Source organism: Coregonus lavaretus (assembly GCF_964263955.1).
Source record: "Coregonus lavaretus genome assembly, chromosome: 18".
NCBI classification, from domain to species: Eukaryota; Metazoa; Chordata; class Actinopteri; order Salmoniformes; family Salmonidae; genus Coregonus; species Coregonus lavaretus.
The window spans coordinates 34,203,589-34,228,324 of record NC_140005.1 but is presented as its reverse complement, the minus strand read 5'-3'; the positions used below and the strand labels follow the sequence as shown (position 1 = coordinate 34,228,324).

At 44.9% G+C, this 24,736-nt stretch overlaps 1 protein-coding gene across 1 annotated transcript in view; it reads right to left on the bottom strand.

Annotated features, from left to right (window-relative positions):
• The window catches only part of LOC311145850 (rho GTPase-activating protein 5-like), a 47,919-nt gene extending 31,739 nt beyond the window's left edge, over positions 1-16,180 (bottom strand). Inside the window, exons 1-3 of the mRNA XM_084182186.1 lie at positions 15,962-16,180; positions 10,369-14,273; positions 9,043-9,193 (exon numbers count right to left, since the gene is read on the bottom strand). Coding sequence (XP_084038312.1) covers positions 9,043-9,193; positions 10,369-14,082 — 3,865 coding nt within the window. The 5' untranslated portion in view covers positions 14,083-14,273; positions 15,962-16,180. The remainder of the gene's footprint in view (positions 1-9,042; positions 9,194-10,368; positions 14,274-15,961) is intronic.
• Between the last annotated feature and the right edge of the window lie 8,556 nt (positions 16,181-24,736).

Below are 24,736 nucleotides of genomic sequence, written 5' to 3'. Positions count from 1 at the left end.
GAAAATGTTTCTGAAAAGTACCAAGTATACGCTCACTCACTCACACACACACACACTCAGGCTAATCACGCTAGGAGTGTTAGTGCGGCTTAACACAATGATCCGCTCATTCAAACACTTCACTCCAGCAGCCCTAAGAAGTATTAATACCTAAGGTGTTGTAGCTACGCTGGCTAACGCTGTCATACTAACGACGATGTGATGTGGGGAGGACTACAAGCCAAGCCACTATGCCAGCGCCAATCAACTGCCAGCCTAGGACGATGAAAACTGTTACATAAACAATAAGAAATGTCCTATGGTGTGTGTCAGTAGTACATTGCTCAGGGTAATTTGGCCCTGGTTACCATACCAACAGTTGAATGTTGACAAACATAAAGAGGAACTCTACTGAGCTCCATGCTATGGGGTGGGTAGGGCTGGCTGATGGCTGATGGAACCAGTACAGTGTTTAGGGCCTGCTGGCAGGAAGTGTTCTGTTCAGGCTGTGTTGTGTTGTTCTGCCATTGTGAGGTTGATGTGACATGACTGCCAGCAGAAGAGGGAGGGGAGGGCCACCCCTTGTGCCTGTGGTGGGGACTCACTAGGGAGGGTCAGTGGCACTGGCAGGCAGCTCAGAACAGAACAGGGTCATGTTGCGTAGTGAGAAAACGTTTTGAATCAGAGTGAAACAGGGAGGCACTACCTAACCTTTTCCAATAAGAATGCAGATTTTCGTTTTGCGTTGCAAACACTGTGTTCTACTGAACAAGACCCAGGCCTGCTGTTATACACAGACCCAAAAACACTGGGGCCTCCTAGGGCCAGCACCAGGCTAGAGTAGGAGGAGGTGGATGAGGAAGAGGAGGAGGAAGAAAGAAGAGCAAGAGGCGTAGGAGATAGAAGAGTGCGTAACACCACCCAGCCCAGCCTGCTTGCAGCCACAGCTAGAGAAGAACATGACCTGATGTGTGTCGAGTCGACAGCTCTGTCATATCCAACTCACTCAAGCTCCCTCTGGGACATCCTCTGGCCCCAGACTGAGCTGAGGGGAGAGAGCGGAGCAGAGCAGGCTGCCAAAGAGAATAACACGACTTTGTCTTGTTCAACATGGACCGCTAAGCATTCGCCCCGTCCGCGGAGACCTTGAAAAAGCAGTCTGCCATGTCATCACAAACTTCCCCAGTTGCAGCTGGCCTCCAGCAAGGTGCTTGAGTCACAACGGTCAGGGGAGTGGAGCAGGAAGAGTAGAACACAACAGCAGGCCAGCACAGGTCAGACCCTCAGTTCCAGTATTGCTGTAGAAAGAGAAGAGCGTGTCTCAAAGTCCCATGCATAATTGATGGAGGGACACAGATCCCCATTGTCATGGGGGGGAGAGACAGCAGAGCAGTAAGTGAGTCATAGTCCATCTGACTGGATGGGAGAGATCCAGGCAGGTGGTAGTTAGAGGCACAGCACAGGGCAGAGCCATGCCCCAGAGGCTGCTAGCTGGAGCACAGGGCCTGCCATGTCATGCCTAACCCAACAGGGCAGAGCCATGCCCTAGTAGTACAGAGCACAGGGCCACAGAGCCTGCAATGGCTTGAGGCTACTGCTGGAGCTGGATTGAAAGGAGGTGTGTTGGTGCTTTGCTGTTTATCTGATCATGGCCCTACTACTGCACCTCCCTCCACCCAGCTCTGAGCTCTCCCCCTGGGCCTGGCTCACTGAGGCCCTGGCTAAAAGCTCCTGCCTGGATGGACCTTAACAAATCACCTGAAGAACACGCTGTGACTGACCGCGGGGCAATATACACACACACAGACAGAGACAGAGAGAGAGAGATGGCAACACTTCAATGCAGTATCACAGCTCACCAGAGATTACACTTCAAAGAACAAGGGAAAGAGAAAGATGATTAATTACGGCTGCTACTGTTACTGTCGCAGTGCCACCTTATCCCTCCCTCTCAACTTCAGTCACTCAGAAGAAGACTTCAACAAAACAAATGTAATATACACATACAAACAAACCTAGATAAGAATACAATAGGCCTAATCAAAGTTAGAATATGTCAACAAATCTTGGACTTTTTCCTATTCAATATTGACTGTAGTACAGTGAGTATTCTCGAGAGCGAGATCCGTTTCCTCTTGTCTTGTTTGACATTGACGGCTAGCGTGAGTAACTCAGAAACTAGCATGGCTGGCGCTTGACAATCATTGGCCCATTGAGGAGCAGAGTAATCCCTGAGGCTGAGGAGACTGATAAACAGGACACCGCAGCCCAGTCGCCACCCCCACCCTTCCAATCTTCAGTTCCAGGGGCTAAACACGCACACGCACGAACACACACTGTTGTGAAAGAGCTGACTGATGCTATTTCACTCAGCATAGTCACTTTGAATGCTGAAAAGGCTCATGGTTATTGTAACTGCATCCCCATTGAGTTGCTCTGAGTCCTCTCTCTGCTCCCGCTCTTGCCTGGTGTCTGTTAGTACAGCACCGGTGGGCCGATCGGAGAACCTACTAATCAGGACACATACTGAGGGTTGAGGGCTTAACATGCAGGCTGATACAGAAGTGCTAACCAGGTCAGTATTGCAAAATATAATTTGGTTTCAGTTACTTGTGTGTCTAACAAATGTATACTGAACAAAAATATAAACGCATCATGTAAAGTGTTGGTCCCATGTTTCATGAGCTGAAATAAAACATCACAGTAATGTTCCATATGCACATAAATCTTATTTATCTCAACTTTTGTGCACAAATTGATTTACATCCCTGTTAGTGAGCATTTCTCCTTTGCCAAGATAATCCATCCACCTGACAGGTGTGGCATATCAAGAAGCTGATTAAACAGCATGACCATTACATAGGTGCACCTTGTGGTGGGGACAATAAAAGGCCACTAAAATGTACAGTTTTGTCACAACACAATGCCACAGATGTCTCAAGTTTTGAGGGAGCGTGCAATTGGCATGCTGACTGCAGGAATGTCCAACAGAGCTGTTGCCAGATAATATAATGTTAATTTCTCTACCATAAGCCGCCTCCAACGTTGTTTTAGAGAATTTGGCAGTACGTCCAACCGGCCTTACAACCGCAGACCATGTGTAAACATGCCAACCCAGGACCTCCACATCCAGCTTCTTCACCTGCGGGATCGTCTGAGACCAGCCACCCGGAGAGCTGATGAAACTGTAGGTTTGCACAACCAAATAATGTCTGCACAAACTGTCAGAAACCGTCTCAGGGAAGCTCATCTGCGTGCTTATCGCCCTCACCAGGTTCTTGGCCTGACTGCTGTTTGGCGTCGTAACCGACTTCAGTGGGCAAATGATCACCTTCGATGGCCACTGGCACACTGGAGAAGAGTGCGCTTCACAGACAAATCAACTGTACCGGGCAGATGGCAGACAACGTGTATGGCGTTGTGTGGGCGAGCGGTTTCCTGATGTCAACGTTGTGAACAGAGTGCCCCATGGTGGCGGTGGGTTTATGGTATAGGCAGGCATAAACTACGGACAACAAACACAATTGCATTTTACCGATGGCAATTTGAATGCACAGAGATACCGTGACGAGATTCTGAGGACAATTGTCGTGCCATTCATCAGCCGCCATTACCTCATGTTTCAGCATGATAATGCACGGCCTTATGTCGCAAGGATCTGTCCACAATTCCTGGAAGCTGAAAATGTCCCAGTTCTTCCATGGCCTGCATACTCACCAGACATGTCAACCATTGAGCATGTTTGGGATGCTCTGGATGTACGGCAGCTTATTCCAGTTCCCGCCAATATCCAGCAACTTCGCACTGCCATTGAAAAGGAGTGGGACAACATTCCAGAGGTCACAATCAACAGCCTGATAAACTCTATGCGAAGGAGATGTGTCACACTGCATGAGGCAAATGGTGGTCACACCAGATACTGACTGGTTATCTGATACACGCCCCTACCTTTAAAAAAAAAGGTATCTGTGACCAACAGATGCATACCTGTATTCCCAGTCATGTGAAATCCATAGATTAGAGCCTAATGAATTTATGTCAACCGACTGATTTCCTTATATAAACTGTAACTCAGTACAATCTTAGAAATTGTTGAATGTTGCTTTTATATTTTTGTTCAGTGTGGCTAGGAGTAAATACTGGTTTGCTCATAGAATACCAATGCATTCATCGCCTTTATTTGTTTTTTATTATGGATCCCCTTAGGGGTCCAGCAAAATTAAGGCAGTTATACATTTCACAACATTAAGTGTGTGCCCTCAGGCCTCTACTCTACTACCACATTCCTATAACACAAAATATAGTGTGTATGTTATTGTGTGTTTGTATGCATGTGTCTATGTTTGTGTTGCTTCACAGTCCCCGCTGTTCCATAATGTGTATTGTGCTAAAAGTTTTAATCTAATTTTACTGCTGGCAGGAGTTACTTGATGTGGAATAGAGTTCCATGTAGTCATGATTCTATGTAGTACTGTGCGCCTCCCATAGTCTGTTCTGGACTTGGGGACTGTGAAGAGACCTCTGGTGGCATGTCTTGTGGGGTATGCATGGGTGTCTGAGCTGTGTGCCAGTAGTTCAAACAGACAGCTCGGTGCATTCAACATGTCAATACCTCTCACTTTACGGAATTCAAAATTACAATGCTTGTCTTTCATAATTTGGTCAGATATACTTGGATGTATAGCGTTTGTTCCTGGCATGTCATGCCTAAATTTGCTAATCTCGCCAATGAAAAAATTATTAAAGTAGTTGGCAATATCAATGGGTTTTGTGATGAATGAGCCATCTGATTCAATGAATGATGGAGTTGAGTTTGCCTTTTTTCCCAACATTTCATTTAAGGTGCTCCAAAGCTTTTTACTATCATTCTTTATGTCATTTATCCTTGTTTCATAGTGTTGTTTCTTCTTCTTTTTATTCAGTTTACTCACATGATTTCTCCATTTGCAATACGTTTGCCAATCGGTTGTGCAGCCAGACTTATTTGCCATTCCTTTTGCCTCATCCCTCTCAACCATACAATTTTTCAATTCCTCATCAAGCCACAGGGATTTAACAGTTTTTACAGTCATTTTCTTAATGGGTGCATGCTTATTAGTAACTGGAATAAGCAATTTCATAAATGTGTCAAGTGCGGTGTCTGTTTTCTCCTCATTACACACCACGGACCAACATTTATTCTTTACATCAACAACATAGGAATCACTACAAAACGTATTGTATGACCTCTTATACACAATATTAGGCCCAGCCTTTGGAACTTTGGTTTTCCTAGATATGGCTACTATATTGTGATCACTACTACATACGATGGATTTGGATACTGCTTTCAAACAAATTTCTGCAGCATTCGTAAAGATATGATCAATACATGTTGATGATTTCATTCTTGTACTGTTTGTAACTACCCTGGTAGGTTGATTGATAACCTGAACCAGGTTGCTGGCACTAGTTACAGTTTGAAGCTTTTTCTTGAGTGGCAGCCTGATTTCAATATTTCAATCACCCAGAAAGTATACCTCTCTATTAATATCACATACATTATCAAGCATTTCACATGTTATCCAGATACTGACTGTTAGCACATCGTGGTCTATAGCAGCTTCCCACCAGAATGAGCTTTAGGTGAGGCAGATGAACCTGTAGCCATATTACTTCAACAGTATTTAACATGTGATCCTCTCTAAGCTTTACATGAATGTGGTTCTGAATATAAACAGCCACACCTCCACCTTTGGCATTTCTGTATTTTCTGTTGATCTTATAACCATGTATTGCTACCACTGTATCATCAAAGGTATTATCTAAGTGAGTTTCAGAGATTGTCAGAATATGAATGTCATCTGTTACTAGCAAATTATTGATTTCATGAACCTTGTTTCTTAAGATACATATGTTAACGTGGGCTATTTTTAACACTTTTCTGGGATGCTTGATTGTTTTTCTTGCCTTACTGGGAAGCTTAGCAGAGGTAGACATGCTCAGATTATTTTTATTAGTGCAGGGTGAGCTGCACACAGTGGACTTCCTACTAGGGCACACCACCTCTGTGCTAACAGTATTACTCTGGTTCATAGGCATATGATTACAGCATACAATAGCTGTAGGATCAGCAGAGGTATTCAGGGAAGTAAGAGGGACATAAATTAGGTTACTTACATTGTGTCTTCCAACGCACCTAGGATAATGTACATTTGCTGAAGCATTATGACAACTCATCGACACAATGGTAGGGATTAAATGAGCGGAACTTGGGTCATTGATAAGTAATTGTCTCAACGCAGCCTTATAATGCTGTAAAAGGATCCAGGAACCCAAATGATTTGGGTGGATCCCATCTTCCTTATAATACGAGCTTTGTTTTGAGAAGGTATCAAAATTGTCAAATGTTACACCCACAAAGCTGCAATAGTCTAGTAGCCAGTTATGGAGGGCTAAAAGTCTGCTGAACCGTTCAATGCCACGATTTAGGGAGGGCAGAGGGCCAGATATTATGGGGCGTTTGTTGGTGTCAAGTAGAGACCCAATCAGTTATTTTACTTACTGTATAGTCTACATTTTATGTATACAAATGTCACTCAGAGATGAGTCGTCCTTTATTGTGACCCCCCTCATCCATCTGGTGTGGGTTAACTTGAATGTTGACTTTCTCTGTGATCCAGGGAGATGGCTTTATCTGCCCATGGCTGTTTGTGAGCATCACAGGCCTCCATTACCACTGATCCAGGGAGATGGCTTTATCTGCCCATGGCTGTTTGTGAGCATCACAGGCCTCCATTACCACTAACCAGCCCCTTTGAAAGCATCAGCCCCCTTCCTTTCAATGAACGGCAGGCAACTCCTTCCTTAGTATTGTGAATCCCTGGGGAAACGAAACGAAACTCTCTCGCGCTCTCTCTCTCATTGCATGCCAGTCTGAACATGCTTCTTTACACAGTCAGTCATTAATTTTTTCATTCTCTTTTACTTTCCTCCATTTTGTGATGTGGAGAGATGAGAGGGCCCATAGCGACAGGGAGGGAGAGAGAACATTTTAATTGAATGTGATTGCTCATTTTGTTTCAGCATTCTTCAGACTCTTGATGAAACCAGCCACTCTCGTCCTGCACTCTGCAGCACTGTGCTGTTGTATGTTATGTTCAGTGATCCGATGTTAGTCTGCCACCTATTAGAACTATTTTATTAGCACAGGACTTCCAGTCCAGTGGAAACCAAGGCCCCCAGAGCTCAATCCAGGCACTGTCTGAGTCTCATCACAATTGTCATAAGAAACCAACAGAAGCCAAACTCTTTGGGTCACAAACTAGGCTACTCAGTCCCGTGTGAAATTCACCACTTTGAAATTCACCATCATGTTGGTTTGTTTGAGACCGACTACTAAGTTACTCACTCACTGCGTATTGATTAGTAGGCCTACCAGTCAATGTTTCCATTGAATATGGTGGTCAGCTACAAAGCATGGTAAAGGAAAGTAGGGGGGCACGATGCCCCTGAAAGCAATAGCAGGCAGTTTCCAATGACTACTACTAGAATTCATTCAGACTTTTACTCTATTCCACTGATTTCAACGCAAACAAAAATAATCCACATTTTTACCTGGTTTGGGTTAACATATGTTCTAAGATTACATTCAACCCCCCAAAATTAATGGAAAACCACTTTATCTAGGAAAAAAACTAATGCTGCATGGTGGGTTCACTGAAGTCAGAGTGGATATCGTTTCCAGTTCCAGACACTACTGTGAGCTGCAGATTTACAAATCAGATATCATAACCAATACCCTAGAGGGAGATTTCTGTTGCTGCCTTCAAATTGCTCGCATTAGGCTAAGTGCTGAGCAAATAATGGCCAATGAGATTTCCAAATGCATCAAATTCCATTTAATCATTCACCATGCCCAGTCGCTCACCCTCCCCTCTTCTACCCCCCTTGAAACGCAATTTATTACTGGGGGAAAATGAAAAGTTTAAAGAAAACCTTGACTGAGTGTGTAAGCAGTTAGCGGAGTCTTCTTTCCCCAGTCATGGCTTGCAGCTGGTGACTGATGCACTTTGCAGAAATGAAGGCGGGTCAAGACCTTTGTTTAATTGAAAAGGGCAACAATATTGCTACAATGCTACGTTTGACTACTAAAGGATTATGAACAAATGTAGTTGGGCATCTCAGTGAATAAGCTTGTTTAAAACCCAATTAATTAATCACTAGACTTACCCCTAACATTATATGAGATCCAACAATTAAAAGGATCAAATGAGCTAACTAAGAGCTTAAGCAGATCTTAAGCAAGGTTAAGTCGATACAAACAGGAGGGAACCCTTAAAAGGAACCACACCATAGCTATAATAAATACTTCCTCTCTTCTTCCTGGAATTCAGTGGTTTGTAATGCAATAACAGCAGTGTTTCCCCTAGGATTCTTTAAAGCAGTGGTGGGTTGATGGCTTGGGTCTTCCTGGGGCATACATTTATACATCTATTAATAGGGTTAGCTACACTTCCAGGATTACAAGCTAGCTAGCTAGATACCTTGGAGGTTTCTCTGAGGATCTGATGTTGTAACTTGTCACTGATCTTAAAAGCACGTCTCGGCAGAATAAACAAATCTCTATCTATATATATTTGTTTTTTTGCATCTTATTTTCAGTGGCGGCTGTGATTTAACAGTGGCGGTATGCCGCTGCTAAATAAATATAGGGGAAACACTGAACAGTAACCAAAACCACAATGAGGTTCTGTCATAAAGGTCATGCCAGTCTGTTGGGGCAGAGTAGTTATCATATTATCATAGAACTGAACTCCCAAGAACTGTCAGCTAGTAGTGAAAAGGCAGCATTAAGGAATCCCACATTTTGTTAGCAGCAGCCACAAAAAATCCAAGTGAATTCCAACCAAATAGTGAATTCCGACCAAATAGCAAAACATACAGTACTTGGGGTTGCCTATGATCAAGAGAGAAATGGAAGGCACACCCACACACACACTACTACAGCGTCATGCTCACACACTCAAATAGTAACAATAACCCAAATCAGAGATGAGGGAGAACTGGTCAAAGGTAACCTACCAGTGCGTTCAATGTAGTCCACACACTTCTCAATGAACAAGGGGATTGGCCGTTCCAGGGTGACCAGGTTCTGCAGGGGAACACCAAAGTAGTTGCTGTCCCAGTTCCTCCGTGTGGGTGGGTACAAGGGCTTTGGGGGCTTGGATTTTGGCTGTGAATAATACACAAATCCAAAGTGAAGGAAAACATTAAAGCATCGTTTTCAAGACAGAGAAAAACGTTTTTTCAAAAGAGTTGTCATCCCCCACAACAGTTAGGCCCTAATTGAAAAAGAAGATTGTAAAACACCTTGCAAGAACTCATATTTTGTTCCAAGGTTTTTTTGTTTAACGTTCTGTTGCCTGATTATCAAAGGAAGCAACATTTTCAAACAATGAGAGTATTCTTCATGGCAGTGGTGCTACTGTACTGTCACCGATTCATGATTCTAATATATGAAGTTTGGCTTTTAGCCAAAACATTTGTGTATGATAGATTGCCCTGTTATGTGCAGACAAAATAATTTTACAAAATGAAGAATGAAACAAGCTCTTTGAAACGTAATTGTGAGTGTGCACCTACTGTATTTTTGTGAATATATAAAGTTAGGCGAGAAATAGGGAGAATATAGTGTAACAGGCCAATCTCTCCCTTATGTCCCAAATGTCACCCTATTCCATATATATTGCACTACTTTTGGCCAGGGTCCATAGGGCTCTTGTCAAAAGTAATGCACTAAATTGGGAATAGAGTGCCATTTTGGACATAACCGCTGTCCACTGATTCATGCCTCAGTGCACTTCCTCCAAGCCCTGGGAACCCTGCCTGCCTCCAAATGCCTTTAACATCTGTCCAACTGTAGCCAGGCCAGACTACAATACAGTGGGATGCCCAGATATTCCTCAACTGCATAAATCTCCTCTCACTCCTCAACTATGACAACAGAAGGGGCTATCCGCAATATGGCGGTCATATTTAACCATGATTATGTTGTCCATTGCTTGTGTTGTAGCTTGTCTTAACTGCTGAGGAATGGGAGTGCATGTTTGGCCAGGAATATGTGATGTTGCAATATTCAACAGAAATTGCAAGTCACGTTTGCTCTCAGTGTGATAGATCAAACATCAACTTGCTTCACTGCATGAGTGCAGTCCATTTTGAATCTCTTTCATAGTAATCATGTGTAGTGCTTGAGATCACTGGCTTGTATGACCAGCTGTTAGACAATGTGCAATTACATAACATGTATAATAGCTTTGATTACTCTGTACAGTATTAGGCCTATCTAAAACCACATAAATAAAATAATAAGAAACTATTACACAGAAGATGAATCAGAACGCCTACCTTTTTAGGTTCCTTTGTCTTTGGCGTTTTCTTCTTTTTCTTCTTCATGTCATCCTGCTCTGGATCGGAGGTGATGGCAGGGTTGTCTATCCCTCCCTTCCAGGGGTCAGCAGGGGACAGCAGGGGGTCCTCCTCACTGCCCCGATGGGCCCTGCCCTTCTTCTTCTTCAGCATGACCGGCCCAGACTCATCATCGCTGACGTCCGAGTGGACACGTCTGTGGTACATCTTGGTTTTGCTGAAAAGTATTTTTGAGCGGTGCTTATACTTGTTGGGCCTCCTGCTGGCCTGTGCCTGGCGGTCGAAGCCGTTCTCCTCATCCCCATGCAAGACATGAAGCCCCCCAAACGAGTTGCGCATTTTGACGATCCTGCTCTGGGTGTCCTCCGGGACAGCGTAGATGTCGTCGGTGAAGCCCTTTGATTTCAGGAGAGTGTCTATGGGGTCTGCGTAATTGTCGGACGCCTCAACATCCTCACCGTGGGCCATGGGACCGCGTTGTCGTCTGTTGCTCCTCATCCCAGCCTCTATGGTCTTCAGGAGATTGGGGTCCAGCTTCTTAACGTTGGTCTTGGGTAATATAGGCTTGGGCCTAACCGGGGGAGGCACTCTGTGGTTGCGCTCGTGGTCACTGAGAGGTGTGCTATGGACAGGGTACTCGTTCCCCTCCAGATCGATCCTGTACTTAGCTCGTTCGCTAGGCGTTGGAAGAAGCTGCACGTCATCCCCGATGGGGCTATAAGGCGGAGGAGCCTCGGTGTCGTCCTCTGAGTCAGGGTAGTAATTGTAAGCAGGGGAATGACTGTGGGGAGACTGGGGGAAGACATCTTCGCTCGCACCCGTGCAGTCTCGAGAGCTGTCGTACATGAAGGCGCTCTCGATGTTGCTCTTCTTCTCTAGCACCTCGTTGAAGAACGGTGTGAAGACTTCCGTCTGCCGATGGTACTGAGACAGAGAGTATAGAGCTGTGAATTTGGCGGTTATCTCCGTAGCGATGTGCTCCCCTTCAGTCATGAGCTCTTTGATTTCGTCGTTCTCAAAGAAGTCGGCTTGACTGTCTGTGATGGCCACCATTTGAACAGGGATGACGTCTTGGACCTCCGCCAGGAAAGCTCTGAGCATCGCCATGGAGGACTTGCGTTTCGCTGAGTAGACCAGGATGTATCCATGGACAAGCTCATCCTTCCTGATTCCGATGGAGGAGTGGTAGGAGAGGACTGTGACCTGTATTCTTCTGCGACTGTCGCCGATGATTTTGTTGAGGATCAGAGTGTTACTTTGGCCAGGTTGCCCAGCGCTGCAGGAATGTGAATCCAGAAAAGGTGAGAGGATGAGGTCCACACTGAATGGATCCCCACACATGGCACACATAACGATCCTCAAGTCGGTCTCTGACATGTCTTTGATGGAAGGCAGAGGGCTCATCACATCAAAGTTGTGCTTTAGTCCTTCTAATACTCCTCTGAGAGCCTGTTTAATTTGGAACTCATTAAACTTCCGCGGAAAGGTATCAGAGGGTATGTCTACAAAGGTGCACTGTAGTTTATTTGCTAGCTGTTGGCCCTGATGCCTCAATATAGGCATATTTTTGCAAACACTGTCTCTCTGGTTTGCTAGGATTAGAATGAATGGCAATGGCTGAGCGTACCTCTCCCTCCTGTTCTGTGCAATCTCTGCCCTGATTCGCCCTATGCAGTCGCCAATACAATTTAGCGACTCTATGGAGCTGAAGACACAGAAGATTCCGTGAGGTTTAAAGGTCGACGCCCATGCATGGCTAAAGAGCAACGTTGAGTTGACATCAACAGGCAGAAGCTCCAGTTCATAGATTTTCCCATCCAGAGTGTACTCATTGTCTGTGGACTGGGCTCGGATTTCATTTGCGAGTTCTTGTGCGAGACCCTCCCTTCCCAAGAGACACAGATTTACTTTATCAATGTTGGCACTGTTATAGTAGAGATTAGAGCGACTGTGGTCCAGCTGAACTAGCCTGTTAGCCAGTACCTGCTCGACATTCATGTCAATGCAGCTCTGTCCGCTCAGACACGTCTCCTTTGTTGGGTGGTAGACGAACCCGATGTGCTTGAGGAGAAGCGACTCCCTGTCTGGGGCCAGTTTCTGCAGCGCTCTGTATCTGGGCTCCTCGTTGAGCACAGTGTGGATCTCGCTCATTTTGTCACAGCTTGGAGTGGCGTTTAAATCAAGGTCATAAAACAGCTCGGCGTGTTCAAAAAGCATTTCCTGAAATTCCTCTTTGGCCCTTTCAACTATTTCCTGCTGATGCTGGCTGTAAACATCCCTGCGATCAGATTCACTGATATACTTGTAGGCCTCGTCCTCCATGACAAAACACATTACCTCTTCCCAGGGTTGTCCAGGGCTGATGAAATGGACTCGATCCAATGTCTTCTTGAATCTATCCTTCATTTCTAACCGCCTTTTCTCTGAGAACAGATGCTGGACATGGTTCTGATAAATCTTTTCCCCTTCCGACGTTTTGAGGAGATCAAAGGGCACTCTTCTGTCGTTGACTTTGTCAATTTGGTCTGTCTCATCCCACGGGGTGTGCTCCAGCACCACAAACCAGAATTGAAACTCAGGCCTGCTCTTCAAGATGCTTTGAGCCTCTGACCAGCTCAGGTTCTCGAGCTCTTCCAAGTTGTTGAGCAAGTTATTGAGAATTTTTGGCAGGATCAAGAAGTATTCTTCCCTCCTTTTCCTGATATGTTCCTGCTTCAGCTGTTCTATGTGCTTGTTGAGGGTGTTTATAGCTTTTCGGGTGCCTTCCAGGTTGATGTATTCCTCATAGTCAGGGTGGTTTTTCAACGTGTTACTCACCGTTTTCCAACTTGTGTGATAATCTCTGACGGTTTGTACAATCCGCTTTTCAAACTTGTCGGACACTGTGGCTACTAACTGTCTCTGAACTTTGTAGGCCTCCAAATAAGGAATGGTTTTGGGTTTGCCTCGTGTTTTGTCCATCTGCTGGGTTAACGCATTAAAACACAGGTCTACATTGATTCTAGATCGAGCCGACGTTTCTACCACCAGGAGGTTCTTTTTGCTTGCAGCGAATGCCTGAAGGTCCCTTAGATACTGCTCCACACACTCGTCACATTTCGTTGCAGCAATGACGATGGGCTTTTTCGATTTGACCATTTGAGAATAAAGGCTGTTGACAAATTTCATCTGATCCTCAAATTTCCTATTGCAGCCTTTGCTCACGTCTATACACAATATAAAACCGTCAACGTTCAGTTTCCCATCGGCCATCTGCTTCTGATCAAAATCCTGCTCTAGGCCAAGCTGGTCGGTGCAAATGTACATCAGCTTTTCAGCAGACTGTATCTTGGAGGCTGCAGCCCTTTTAGTATAGGGCTGCAAGTTTGTGCTGCGATGGGGCAAGAAAGTCTGATCATCAATGAACTCTGTTTGTTCAATGATTTGAATTTTACACTCGAGCCCGTCATCACTTCGGTGTGGCACTTCACCCCAGTAGAGGAAGTGATCATTGTTCACCACGCGACCTCCAAAGTCAATTGTGCTCAACACAGAAGTGTGCTCAGTGTAGTAGCCGTCCGCGTTGGAACGCACATATCTGTTGCATAGGCAGGACTTGCCCACGCCACAGTTGCCCTTCTCCTTCTCTGTCCCTGAGAGGCCAACAACACTGACAGCATATGTTAGGGGGCGTGCCTCCTTGTTCTTGGCCATTATATTCCCCCTGTCATTGCTTTGTCACTTTCAGGAAAGGTTTCCACCAGCACAGCTATCATTCCACTCCCATTGGTTAGATAGGGTGGTGTTGCACAATCATAGCTTTGTCCCTTTAGTGGTGAATCCCTCTATCCTCCTAGATCCTCATGCTGCTATAGGGAAGCTGGTTCTCCCCTATTATCACCTCCCTGAAAAACAAAGTGTATAATTGAATAGGCCTAATATGGTTTGCGTACGAAATGGCACCCTATTCCCTATAGTGCACAACTTTTGCACTATGAAGGGAATAGGGTGACATTTGGGAAAAAGCCATGATGTTGTTATTGCAGTGAGTCATTGTCAAGGTGCAAACGGTCCACAGGCCTAATGATAAAATCTGAACAGCTACATTTATTTACATTTTAGTCATTTAGCAGACGCTCTTATCCAGAGCGACTTACAGTTAGTGAGTGCATACATTTTCATACTGGCCCCCCGTGGGAAATGAACCCACAACCCTGGCGTTGCAAGCGCCATGCTCTACAAACTGAGCTACAGGGGACTTTAGGCTATTTCCTAAAGATTGTCACATAAGCCAATAACCTACAGGAAGGACCCTGTTAGTAGCAAATACAATTTTTGATAAACCCTGTACTGTCTGTCAAGAGTAAAACAACAAATAAATCCCATGTTCAGTGTCAGTGACTCTTTTAAAAGTGTATTTTTTCCCCACAGAATATTGGTCATTCCATAAAAAACGTATTTCTTCCACTTTGAGTGGAATGACCAGTGACCCACAAATAATTTAGAAATAAACTAATATTCATCATCACCATTCAATATAGATTACATTTCAGTTTACTCCGGCAATACTTTTGTTACAGGTTACTGGAGGACTATTGCACCTGCCATCTATTGCATATTTTGACAACAATACTGGCTATTATTTGTTGGGCAGTGCATGTTCGTCACCTAAGAATCATGCAACACACCCCATCATGACATGTTACATAGCAAACAGACTAGCAAGTCAGTCAAGTTGACGTCTGACATTATACTGTAGTTACACCGGTCCCACGCTTGTATTAAACAGGAATGTAGCTATATTACATAGCTATTGCAGTTCTAGTAATTAGCGAGATATGTGACTAATAGTATCCAAGTGAGAAGGTAGGCTATCAATAGCAAACCATCACCACCTTCACTCTGTCGTTGTATGACTCCCTTTCATTAAGAGTTGTAGCTAGTACCTGGCTACATTTCTTTCAGGTCTGCTAACACGTTCTGAACTGTGCTCCCTACTCAACCCCCGTCATTGATGATAATAACAAACAACCATGAATTTCATCGCCAGGGAGGCACACGATGAAAACTCACTAAAAGCAATCCACTACCACGAGATGTAGAGGTTATTTGCGAGTAACCAACACATAAATGGTAATCTTGCAACAATCCTAGGTTCATTAGCTACAGACAGTAGCTTGCTAACGTTAGTTAGTTAATAATTGACCTAGCTAACGTGCTTAATCTGCGCACTATGGGTACAATTAAAATAACCCATGCAATAAAAAGCTACGTCTGACTATGCCATTGTATTCATTAACTATGACAATGACAACCCCATCAATGATACTTGCAGGAAAGAATGACTAGCTACCTCTCGGGCCTTTCCCCGACACCACGCAAAAAAAGCAAGCTGTAGCTAACGCTGGCTAGCAAGATAGTGGTAGTCGAACAATACATTTCACTGAACGCAAAATATAAACTACAAAGACCTTGCAGGAATATTTCGTTACCTCCCTTGATCGTGAATTGAACTAGTTGGAATTTACTTGACACAGACAATTTTATCCAGAGTGTAGCTAATGAAGAAACTCGATGCAGTCCATTCCCATACCTAACATGGTTGCTCCCAGCTCCCGAGAACACGAAAAAAAGATAGCATTCCAAGTGTATTATTTTACTCCAGCAAATTCGATTTCTTAACGGCTCGTTGCCTTTAAGTCAGCGGGAGCGTTCGGCATATCCTCTTTCTATTCAAAATATGATTGTTTTCATATATTTTGTGTTATTAGAGGTAGCTGCGTGTAATCCGAGACCTCTCCTCTCATCCCAGTCAGTAATGGCGACTGATACATCCTGCTCTCACCATCGCTCTCGGTAACTTTTCCATTAAGGCTCAAAGCGGGGGCGCGAAGCTCGTGCATGGTTGCTATGTAATTGTGAAAATTAAGAATTTCATGCCTGAATATTTGGTGTGCCTATTTGTGTGATAGTGATAACAGACCAAGGACTGCGGATCATCTCCAGGAGATGGTACATTGTCAATCAGAATAAACATATACATTGAGAATGTAACATGTATACCGTACATTGTTCAATAGTGCATCATCCTGGCCCGTTTGATTTTCTTACTTGAAAATACAGTAGACTTAGTAAGGCTACTGACACATCTTGGTGGTTATGTTGTATCATGGAGCCAAACCATGTTTATTACATGGTTATAACATGTTCATTATTGGGATATGTACATATGAAAGAGGCAATCTGAATAATTTCAGCAACATTCCATATGAATTACAATAATATTCCATGAGGGTTTTATATGACAGACAATTATTTAATTTTTTTCAAGGATAGGGCACAGCTCTCTGGAGCAATGCAATGTAGGGTTTTTAATACTACATAGTATGCTGCTCACCCTAAGGCCTTTACTTTCAATGCTCCGCTAGTGGATTTTAAGCAGATTTGTCAAACCTTGTTTGCTAAGCTCTTGCTTTTATATTGACTTAGAAGGGAGGGGGAATCCACTACAGCTTGTCTCTCACTCACCAATAGCCTATATTTCTATACACTGTTCTATACACATTAGTGTCATTGCTACTTGTGTGTCTGACGTTGATGATTCATTTGTCATTGAAGTGGAAATTCATTGTATAATTAATTTCAAACTGATGTATTTGGTTCTTTCCAGGAGGATTGACGGCTAGTAGATAGAATATCCATATGCAATCATGGTACGTGATGGTCAACTTACATGTTTTAATTTACATGTAAAATATCTGCATCAAGTATCTAATGCAAAAATGTGCTAGGAAGTTTATGAGTGGACTGATCATTGTATCAAAGAAAGTGTGTCACTCACAACTGACACAAAGTTATCAACCCTTTTAGACAAGCCATTTCTACATTGAGTTGGAAATCCAAGCATCGCTGTGCTGTTTTATTGTCAGTCATAATGCAATAGCTCCAACAGTGAAGCTGCGAGTCCAAGCTCCATTGTCTGGGTCTGTTTTGGGAGTGGGCTCAGGCTCAGCTGTCCCTCTGCAATTGTAGTGATACAAAACACCAGGGATGAGTAGGAAGGCTGAGGAAACTTTGTCCAATTGTTTATGTTGCTTCAGTGTTCATAATTTCATGTCATCCTTCAAACTACACTGAAACAGAGTGTAAATATTCTAGTGAAGATGCGCATTCTCTTCCAACCAACGCTGAATGGTGGAGAACAAGTGGGAGTTGTTTCACACAGGATCCTAGTGTTCTGGATTGGCACTTTTCCACCTGTCAATATGAAGAATAAGGGATTGGAATCAGAGCCTGTTCATTACAAACTTAAAACACTCAGAGCTCTCTCTCTCAGAGCATTGCAGCTTACATGTCAAAGGTCAATCAACATAACTTTAACCCTGTGTCATTGTTGTCACAAGTTATTTAGTAAAAATAGGAGAGAATATATTTCTAAAGAAGGATGACGCTACTACTTTAAGTACAGACTTGATCCTGGTGTCATTATGCCTGTTGTTTTGTTTGTAATTTAAGAGGTCATGGGGGAATTGCAAAATCGGATTTTACGCCTTTCAAAACAAAACCATGATTCTTTATGCATCCAATGGATTACCAGAAACCTGATAGGAGAAACCTATTTGTGACCTGACGCTCTGAATAACACTGAATACCATTGTTTTTTAAGCCAATGGTTCAATTCAAATCAGTTCCAAGAGCAGACTATGTGTGAGGTTCCCATGTCATGCAAGTGTGAAGATCATGCTGTATCAACCTGGAAATAGATGTGATGCAGCAGACAGTAGTGTGTGTTCTCATCTAATGTAAGTGTTGTTTGTGAATCTCAACCATTGGTCCTTACACCCTCCTTAGTAATAGCCTTCTCTTTCAGCCCTGCACAATCAATATAGTCTGAGAATATATAGGGAATAGGGTGCCAGTTGGGACGCAAACATAGCCCTTATGATCAATAAATGTCACAAGGTGTTGGAAATATCTATTGCTAAAAGCTTCTTTATGAAAAGACAAACTCGAAACTGAACGGTTGTTCAGATCCGATGGACATTATAGCAGAGTACAAATACTGAGGGTATGGGTGGACGATGTGTGTAAAGTATATGCTTGTTGATAGTTTGTTACTGTTACATCAGGTGCGACGAGCCCCTACTTGCTTCACTGTTGTTTCTTCGATCACATTACATCCTCTGGAGCGATATGCAAAATGTCTCTGCTCTTGCCAGAGAGGGACTGCAGGGAGATAGTTTTACCGCTTTAATAGAGTAAGGTCTCTGCACACCTTTTACTCATATTAGTACCTCTTACAAAAAACGTACCTAAGGACTACATAACACATTCATAACCCTTCATACCACATGTATAAGCAATACATCATGTCAACAATGGCAGGTTGAAATTGTTGTTGTTTTGTCTTTGTTATGAAACGCTCATGTCCTGCTTATGAATGTGGTATGTATGGGTCATACATGTATGAAGTCCTACAGTATACCCTTTAAATAAACTGTGACCAACTGCTTTTGGCCCTCTTCAAGCCGATGATGGGGAGTGGTGTTCGCTGTCTGATATCATAGGGAAAAGGACCATAAGAATTAATTCCTCTTTGATTGAAAACTAGTTGATCACAGTGTGAGAGAGGTTTTCCATGCTCCACGGGGTGCCCTTCAGAAGGCATGAAACAGCTGGCTATGGGAGATACTAATGTTAAAAGGCCTTAATGACAGCCTCCCATGTTGAACTGGAAAGGTATGCACTTATCTTTTGCTAGTATACACGTGCAATTTGCTTCTTACAGAAAAATGTGCAAATGGCCAACAAAATAAATTATTCTGAGATAACATCAGTGAAGACAGCCTGTCAGCTAAATTATTTCTCAACACGACACCATGCACACTTATTGCACAGTCCATTCCCAAAAGCCTCAATGACACTACAGCACAGCCGAAATTGTCGCAACCCCTATTACTAGCCTGTTCAACCTCTCTTTCGTAACGTCTGAGATCCCCAGAGATTGGAAAGCTGCCGCAGTCATCACCCTCTTCAAAGGGGGTGACACTCTAGATCCAAACTGTTACAGACCTATATCCATCCTGCCCTGCCTTTCAAAAGTATTTGAAAGCCAAGTTAACGAACAGATCACCGACCATTTCGAATCCCACCGTACCTTCTCCACTATGCAATCCGGTTTCCGAGCTGGTCATGGGTGCACCTCAGCCACGCTCAAGGTCCTAAACGATATTATAACCGCGATCGATAAAAGACAGTACTGCGCAGTCGTCTTCATCGACCTGGCCAAGGCTTTCGACTCTGTCAACCACCGCATTCTTATTGGCAGACTAAATAGCCTTGGTTTCTCTAATGACTGCCTCGCCTGGTTCACCAACTACTTCTCAGGTAGAGTTCAATGTGTCAAATCGGAGGGCCTGTTGTCTGGACCTCTGGCCGTGTCTATGGGGGTGCCACAGGGTTCAATTCTCGGGCTGACTCTATTCTCTGTGTATATCAATGATGTCACTCTTGCTGCTGGTGACGCTCGGATCCACCTCTATGCGGACAACACCATTTTGTATACATCTGGCCCTTCATTGGACACTGTGTTAACAAACCTCCAAACGAGCTTCAACGCCATACAACACTCCTTCCGTAGCCTCCAACTGCTCTTAAACACTAGTTAAACTAAATGCATGCTCTTCAACCAAACGCTGCTTGCACCCGCCCACCCGACTAGAATCACTACTCTCGGCAGGTCTGACCTAGAGTATGTGGACAACTACAAATACCTAGGTGTCTGGTTAGACTGTAAACTCTCTTTCCAGACTCACATTAAGCATCTCCAATCAAAAGTTAGATCTAGAATCGGCTTCCTATTTCGCAACAAAGCCTCCTTCACTCATGCTGCCAAACATGCCCTCGTAAAACTGACTTTCCTACCGATCCTTGACTTCGGCGATGTCATTTACAAAATATCCTCCAACACTCTACTCAGCAAATTGGATGTAGTCTATCACAGTGCCATCCGTTTTGTGACCAAAGCCCCATTGTGACCTGTATGCTCTTGTTGGCTGGCCCTCACTACATATTCGTCGCCAAACCCACTGGCTCCAGGTCATCTATAAATCACTGCTAGGCAAATCCCTGTCTTATCTTAGCTCACTGGTCACCATAGCAACACCCACCCGTAGTCTGCGTTCCAGCAGGTATATATCTCACTGGTCATCCCCAAAGCCAACACCTCCTTTGGCCGCCATTCCTTCCAGTTCTCTGCTGCCAATGACTGGAACGAACTGCAAAAATCTCTGAAGCTGGAGACTCTTATCTCCCTCACTAACTTTAAGCGTCAGTTGTCAGAGCAGCTTACCGATCACTGCACCTGTACACAGCCATTCTGAAATTAGCCCACCCAACTACCTCATCCCCATATTGTTATTTATTTTGCTCATTTGCACCCCAGTATCTCTATTTGCACATCATCTTTTGCACATCTATCATTCCAGTGTTAATACGAAATTGTAACTATTTTGCACTATGGCCTATTTATTGCCTTACCTCCATAACTTACTACATTCGCACACACTGTATATATATTTTCTGTTGTATTTCTGACTTTATGTTTTGTTTACCCCATATGTAACTCTGTGTTGTTGTTTTTATCGCACTGCTTTGCTTTATCTTTGTCACGCCCTGGCTCGGGGGACTCTCGTATGTTGAGCCAGGGTGTTAGTTTCTATGTTTTGTGTTGTAGGTTGTGGGTCTAGTTTTTTATTTCTATGTTGGCCTGAGTGACTCCCAATCAGAGGCAACGAGTGTCAGCTGGTTGTCTCTGATTGGGAGCCATATTTAAACTGTCTGTCTTTTCCTTTGTGTTTGTGGTTTCTTGTTCTTATTTGGTTTGTGTTAAACCGTAGACATCACGTTATCGTCCGTTGTTTTGATCGTGTGATCATTCTATTAATAAATATGTACGCATTCAACGCTGCGCCTTGGTCTCTCCCTGACGAGCGTGACAGAAGAAACCACCAAGATGTGACCAAGCAGCGTGTCCAGGAGCCATCGCCAGGGAGATCCCTAACAGATCTCCTTCGCCTCCTCGACTGGGTCAAGCCGAGTGAGGAAGAGAAGGGCTTGACATTGTGGCAGAAGGGCGAACGGCTGGCGAGGGACATGGAGACCTTGGCCACGGGTAGGCGTGAAGCCCAGAAAATTTTTAGGGGGGGGCTAACGCCGTGGACGACGGGCCAGCAGGAGACCGCGGCAGAGCGGCCCAGCGGATTGGCAGAGGAGGCCGCCAGGTTACGGGGGCCACTGGTCGAAGAGGGGGTGGAAGATGTAGAGGCACGGCGAGAGGTACTGGCGTGTGTTGCCAGTCCGGTCCGGCCTGTTCCTGATCCCCACGTAGGGCCAGTGGTGTGTGTTCCCAGTACGGTCCGGCCCGTTCCTGCTCTCCGCACCAAGTCTGTGGTGCGCGTCGCCAGCCCAGTCCGGCCCATTCCTGCTCCCCGCACCAAGTCTGTGGTGCGAGTCGCCAGCCCAGTCCGGCCCGTTCCTGCTCTCCGCACCAAGTCTGTGGTGCGTTTCGTCAGCCCTGTCCGGCCCGTTCCTGCTCTCCGCACCAAGTCTGTGGTGCGCGTCGCCAGCCCAGTCCGGCCCATTCCTGCTCCCCGCACCAAGTCAGTGGTGCGTTTCGTCAGCCCGGTTCGGCCCGTTCCTGCTCCCCGCACCAAGTCAGGGGTGCGTTTCGTCAGCCCGGCTCGGGCCGTCCCTGCTCCCCACACCAAGCCAGTGGTGTGCGTCGTCAGTCCGGCACAGCCCGTGCCTGTTCCACTGGTGCCTGGTTCGGCACGGGTCAGCTGCTTCACGCCGGAGCTAGAGCAATCCGCTCCACCAGTGTGCAGTCCAGCTCCGGTCAGCAGGGCCAGACCGGACCAGGGGTACTTTGGGGGGTTAGAGAGCGAGTGGGGATCATGCCCGGAGCCGGATCCGCCGCCTAGGCGGAGTGCCCACCCGGTCCCTCCCCTGTTGTGTTTGGTTGGCGCGGTCGGAGTCCGCGCCTTTAGGTGGGGGTACTGTCACGCCCTGGCTCGGGGGACTCTCGTATGTTGAGCCAGGGTGTTAGTTTCTATGTTTTGTGTTGTAGGTTGTGGGTCTAGTTTGTATTTCTATGTTGGCCTGAGTGACTCCCAATCAGAGGCAACGAGTGTCAGCTGGTTGTCTCTGATTGGGAGCCATATTTAAACTGTCTGTCTTTTCCTTTGTGTTTGTGGTTTCTTGTTCTTATTTGGTTTGTGTTAAACCGTAGACATCACGTTATCGTCCGTTGTTTTGATCGTGTGATCATTCTATTAATAAATATGTACGCATTCAACGCTGCGCCTTGGTCTCTCCCTGACGATCGTGACAATCTTGGCCAGGTCGCAGTTGTAAATGAGAACTTGTTTGATTGTTTTGAAGTTTCAAAATGGGTAACAGGCTATATCTTTATGGGAGAGATGGGGGAATTGAAGTGATTCATCTATTACTGTTTTCCTCTCTTGGGACATCCAGTATAGTACTTACAGTACAGTCATTTTTTGGCTGAAACACAAAATAGGCTTTATACAAGGGGCCACTAGAATAACCACCACCATCACATTTGTCTTAATTGTAATGTCCAGTCATCTGTCTCAAGAATAGGCCATAAAACATCCCAAAACACTTCATACTGTATGGACTGCCTGCTTGCTATCACTAGTGAAACAGTTAAGTGAATCCAGAGCATATTTTTTATGAAATCCTTCATGAAATCATTTCATCTATTGAGTCAACATCGTCTGTCAGCAGACCTTGTCTGTTTGAGCCTTTCAACGCCCTGCTAGCCAAACAGTCCTCCTCATTCAGACTGGGAGCATTCAGCAATGCAATGCTGTGACAGAACAGTGACTTTAACACAGTTTCTTCTCCAGAGGAGTACCAGTTGATCTCTCTCACAGAATAAACAACAGTGACTGTGTGGGTAAATTATTAATCTGAAGATAGTGATGTCATTTACGGCAAGTGTGTGCTTTATCTCTCTTTCTATGGACTTGAATGGTTGTCAAACAAACACTCACAAATAAAAATATCCTCGAATAGATGTACTGTACAGTGTATAGTTAACACTATGTTTTGGGCAAAATAAAGGCGTATTGGATATTTCTTTTTTCTTGGATCAGGTCGCAGCAAGTCCTGGTACAGAAGTGGATGTCCTCGAGAGCTGATGGTGCAGTTGCTACCTATTACTATAGCAACCTAAGTTTTATTTTTAATTGAACCCTGAGGTGACGCAACGTCAGTGAGCCCCTCCATTCCCTCTGTCCCAACCACTGGCCCATGCCTCAAACACACACATCCTTCAGAGAGGGAGCCCAGCCCAAGTCTCAACCATGCCCATAGAAATACAATTCCTAGAAGGGACATAGCCCCTCAGAACACACCAATTTGAATGCCCCATCAGCACCCACCCATTGACTGGAATGGGTATTCCTGTTCAATGAATTCCATTTCTATGGCCATGCCTGCCCATACATCAAAAGCCCAGGGGCAGGCCGAAACCCAAGCTTTCTTCTGTCTGTCTCCTATCCTGTCTGTCTGTGGGCACAGTATCCCTGCTTCATCAAACATTTCCCCTTCTCTTCTCCACAATCATTAATTATTCACCTCCCCCAACCCCCAAATCTCCCTCTGAATCTCCTCAGATCTACAGTCTCCTGCCAATTTTGTTTTGAGAGTCCACCTGCGTCCTAGCCTGTGCCCCACTGCGCTCTTTGGTCCTTTGTTTACTCTGCAACTGTAGGGGGACAGGTGAGCACTAATAAGCTCCAAACACGGCTTGACACCGAAATAAAGAACTCCAAATTCAAATGGCTGAAACCAATCTCACTCAAAGGAGAGCAAAGATTGCGTATCCTGCTACCAAAGCAAGCAGTCCAATAGTTCCTCCCGGTTCATTTATTAGCATTTTCAATGCACTATTGTGTCCTCCTAGGCCTAGGATATAATCTGATTTACATGGATATTTCCCCCTGTTGTGCACAGATATCCTAGCTCTAAAAGCAAGTCGTTATTCAGCTCTGTTAGCAGCATTGAGTCTGCAATGCTCTGTCACACCCCGGGTTGGTTCTAGAGCTCTCAGCAGCAGCATGCAGAGAAACAGAACTGGAAGAAAGATGACTGGAGTGTGTGGGGGTGCTGCTGCAGTCACCCTCCCTCCCCCACCCCTTCACTCCCATTCTGAGCCTACACATGCCCTCCCAGTGACGCAGCACAATTGGAACCAGCTGCTGCTGTTTACCCAGAGCCCCGCCACAGCTGCATTGGCATGGCAACGGAGCAACGCTAGGGCCTACCAGGCAGCTCAGGG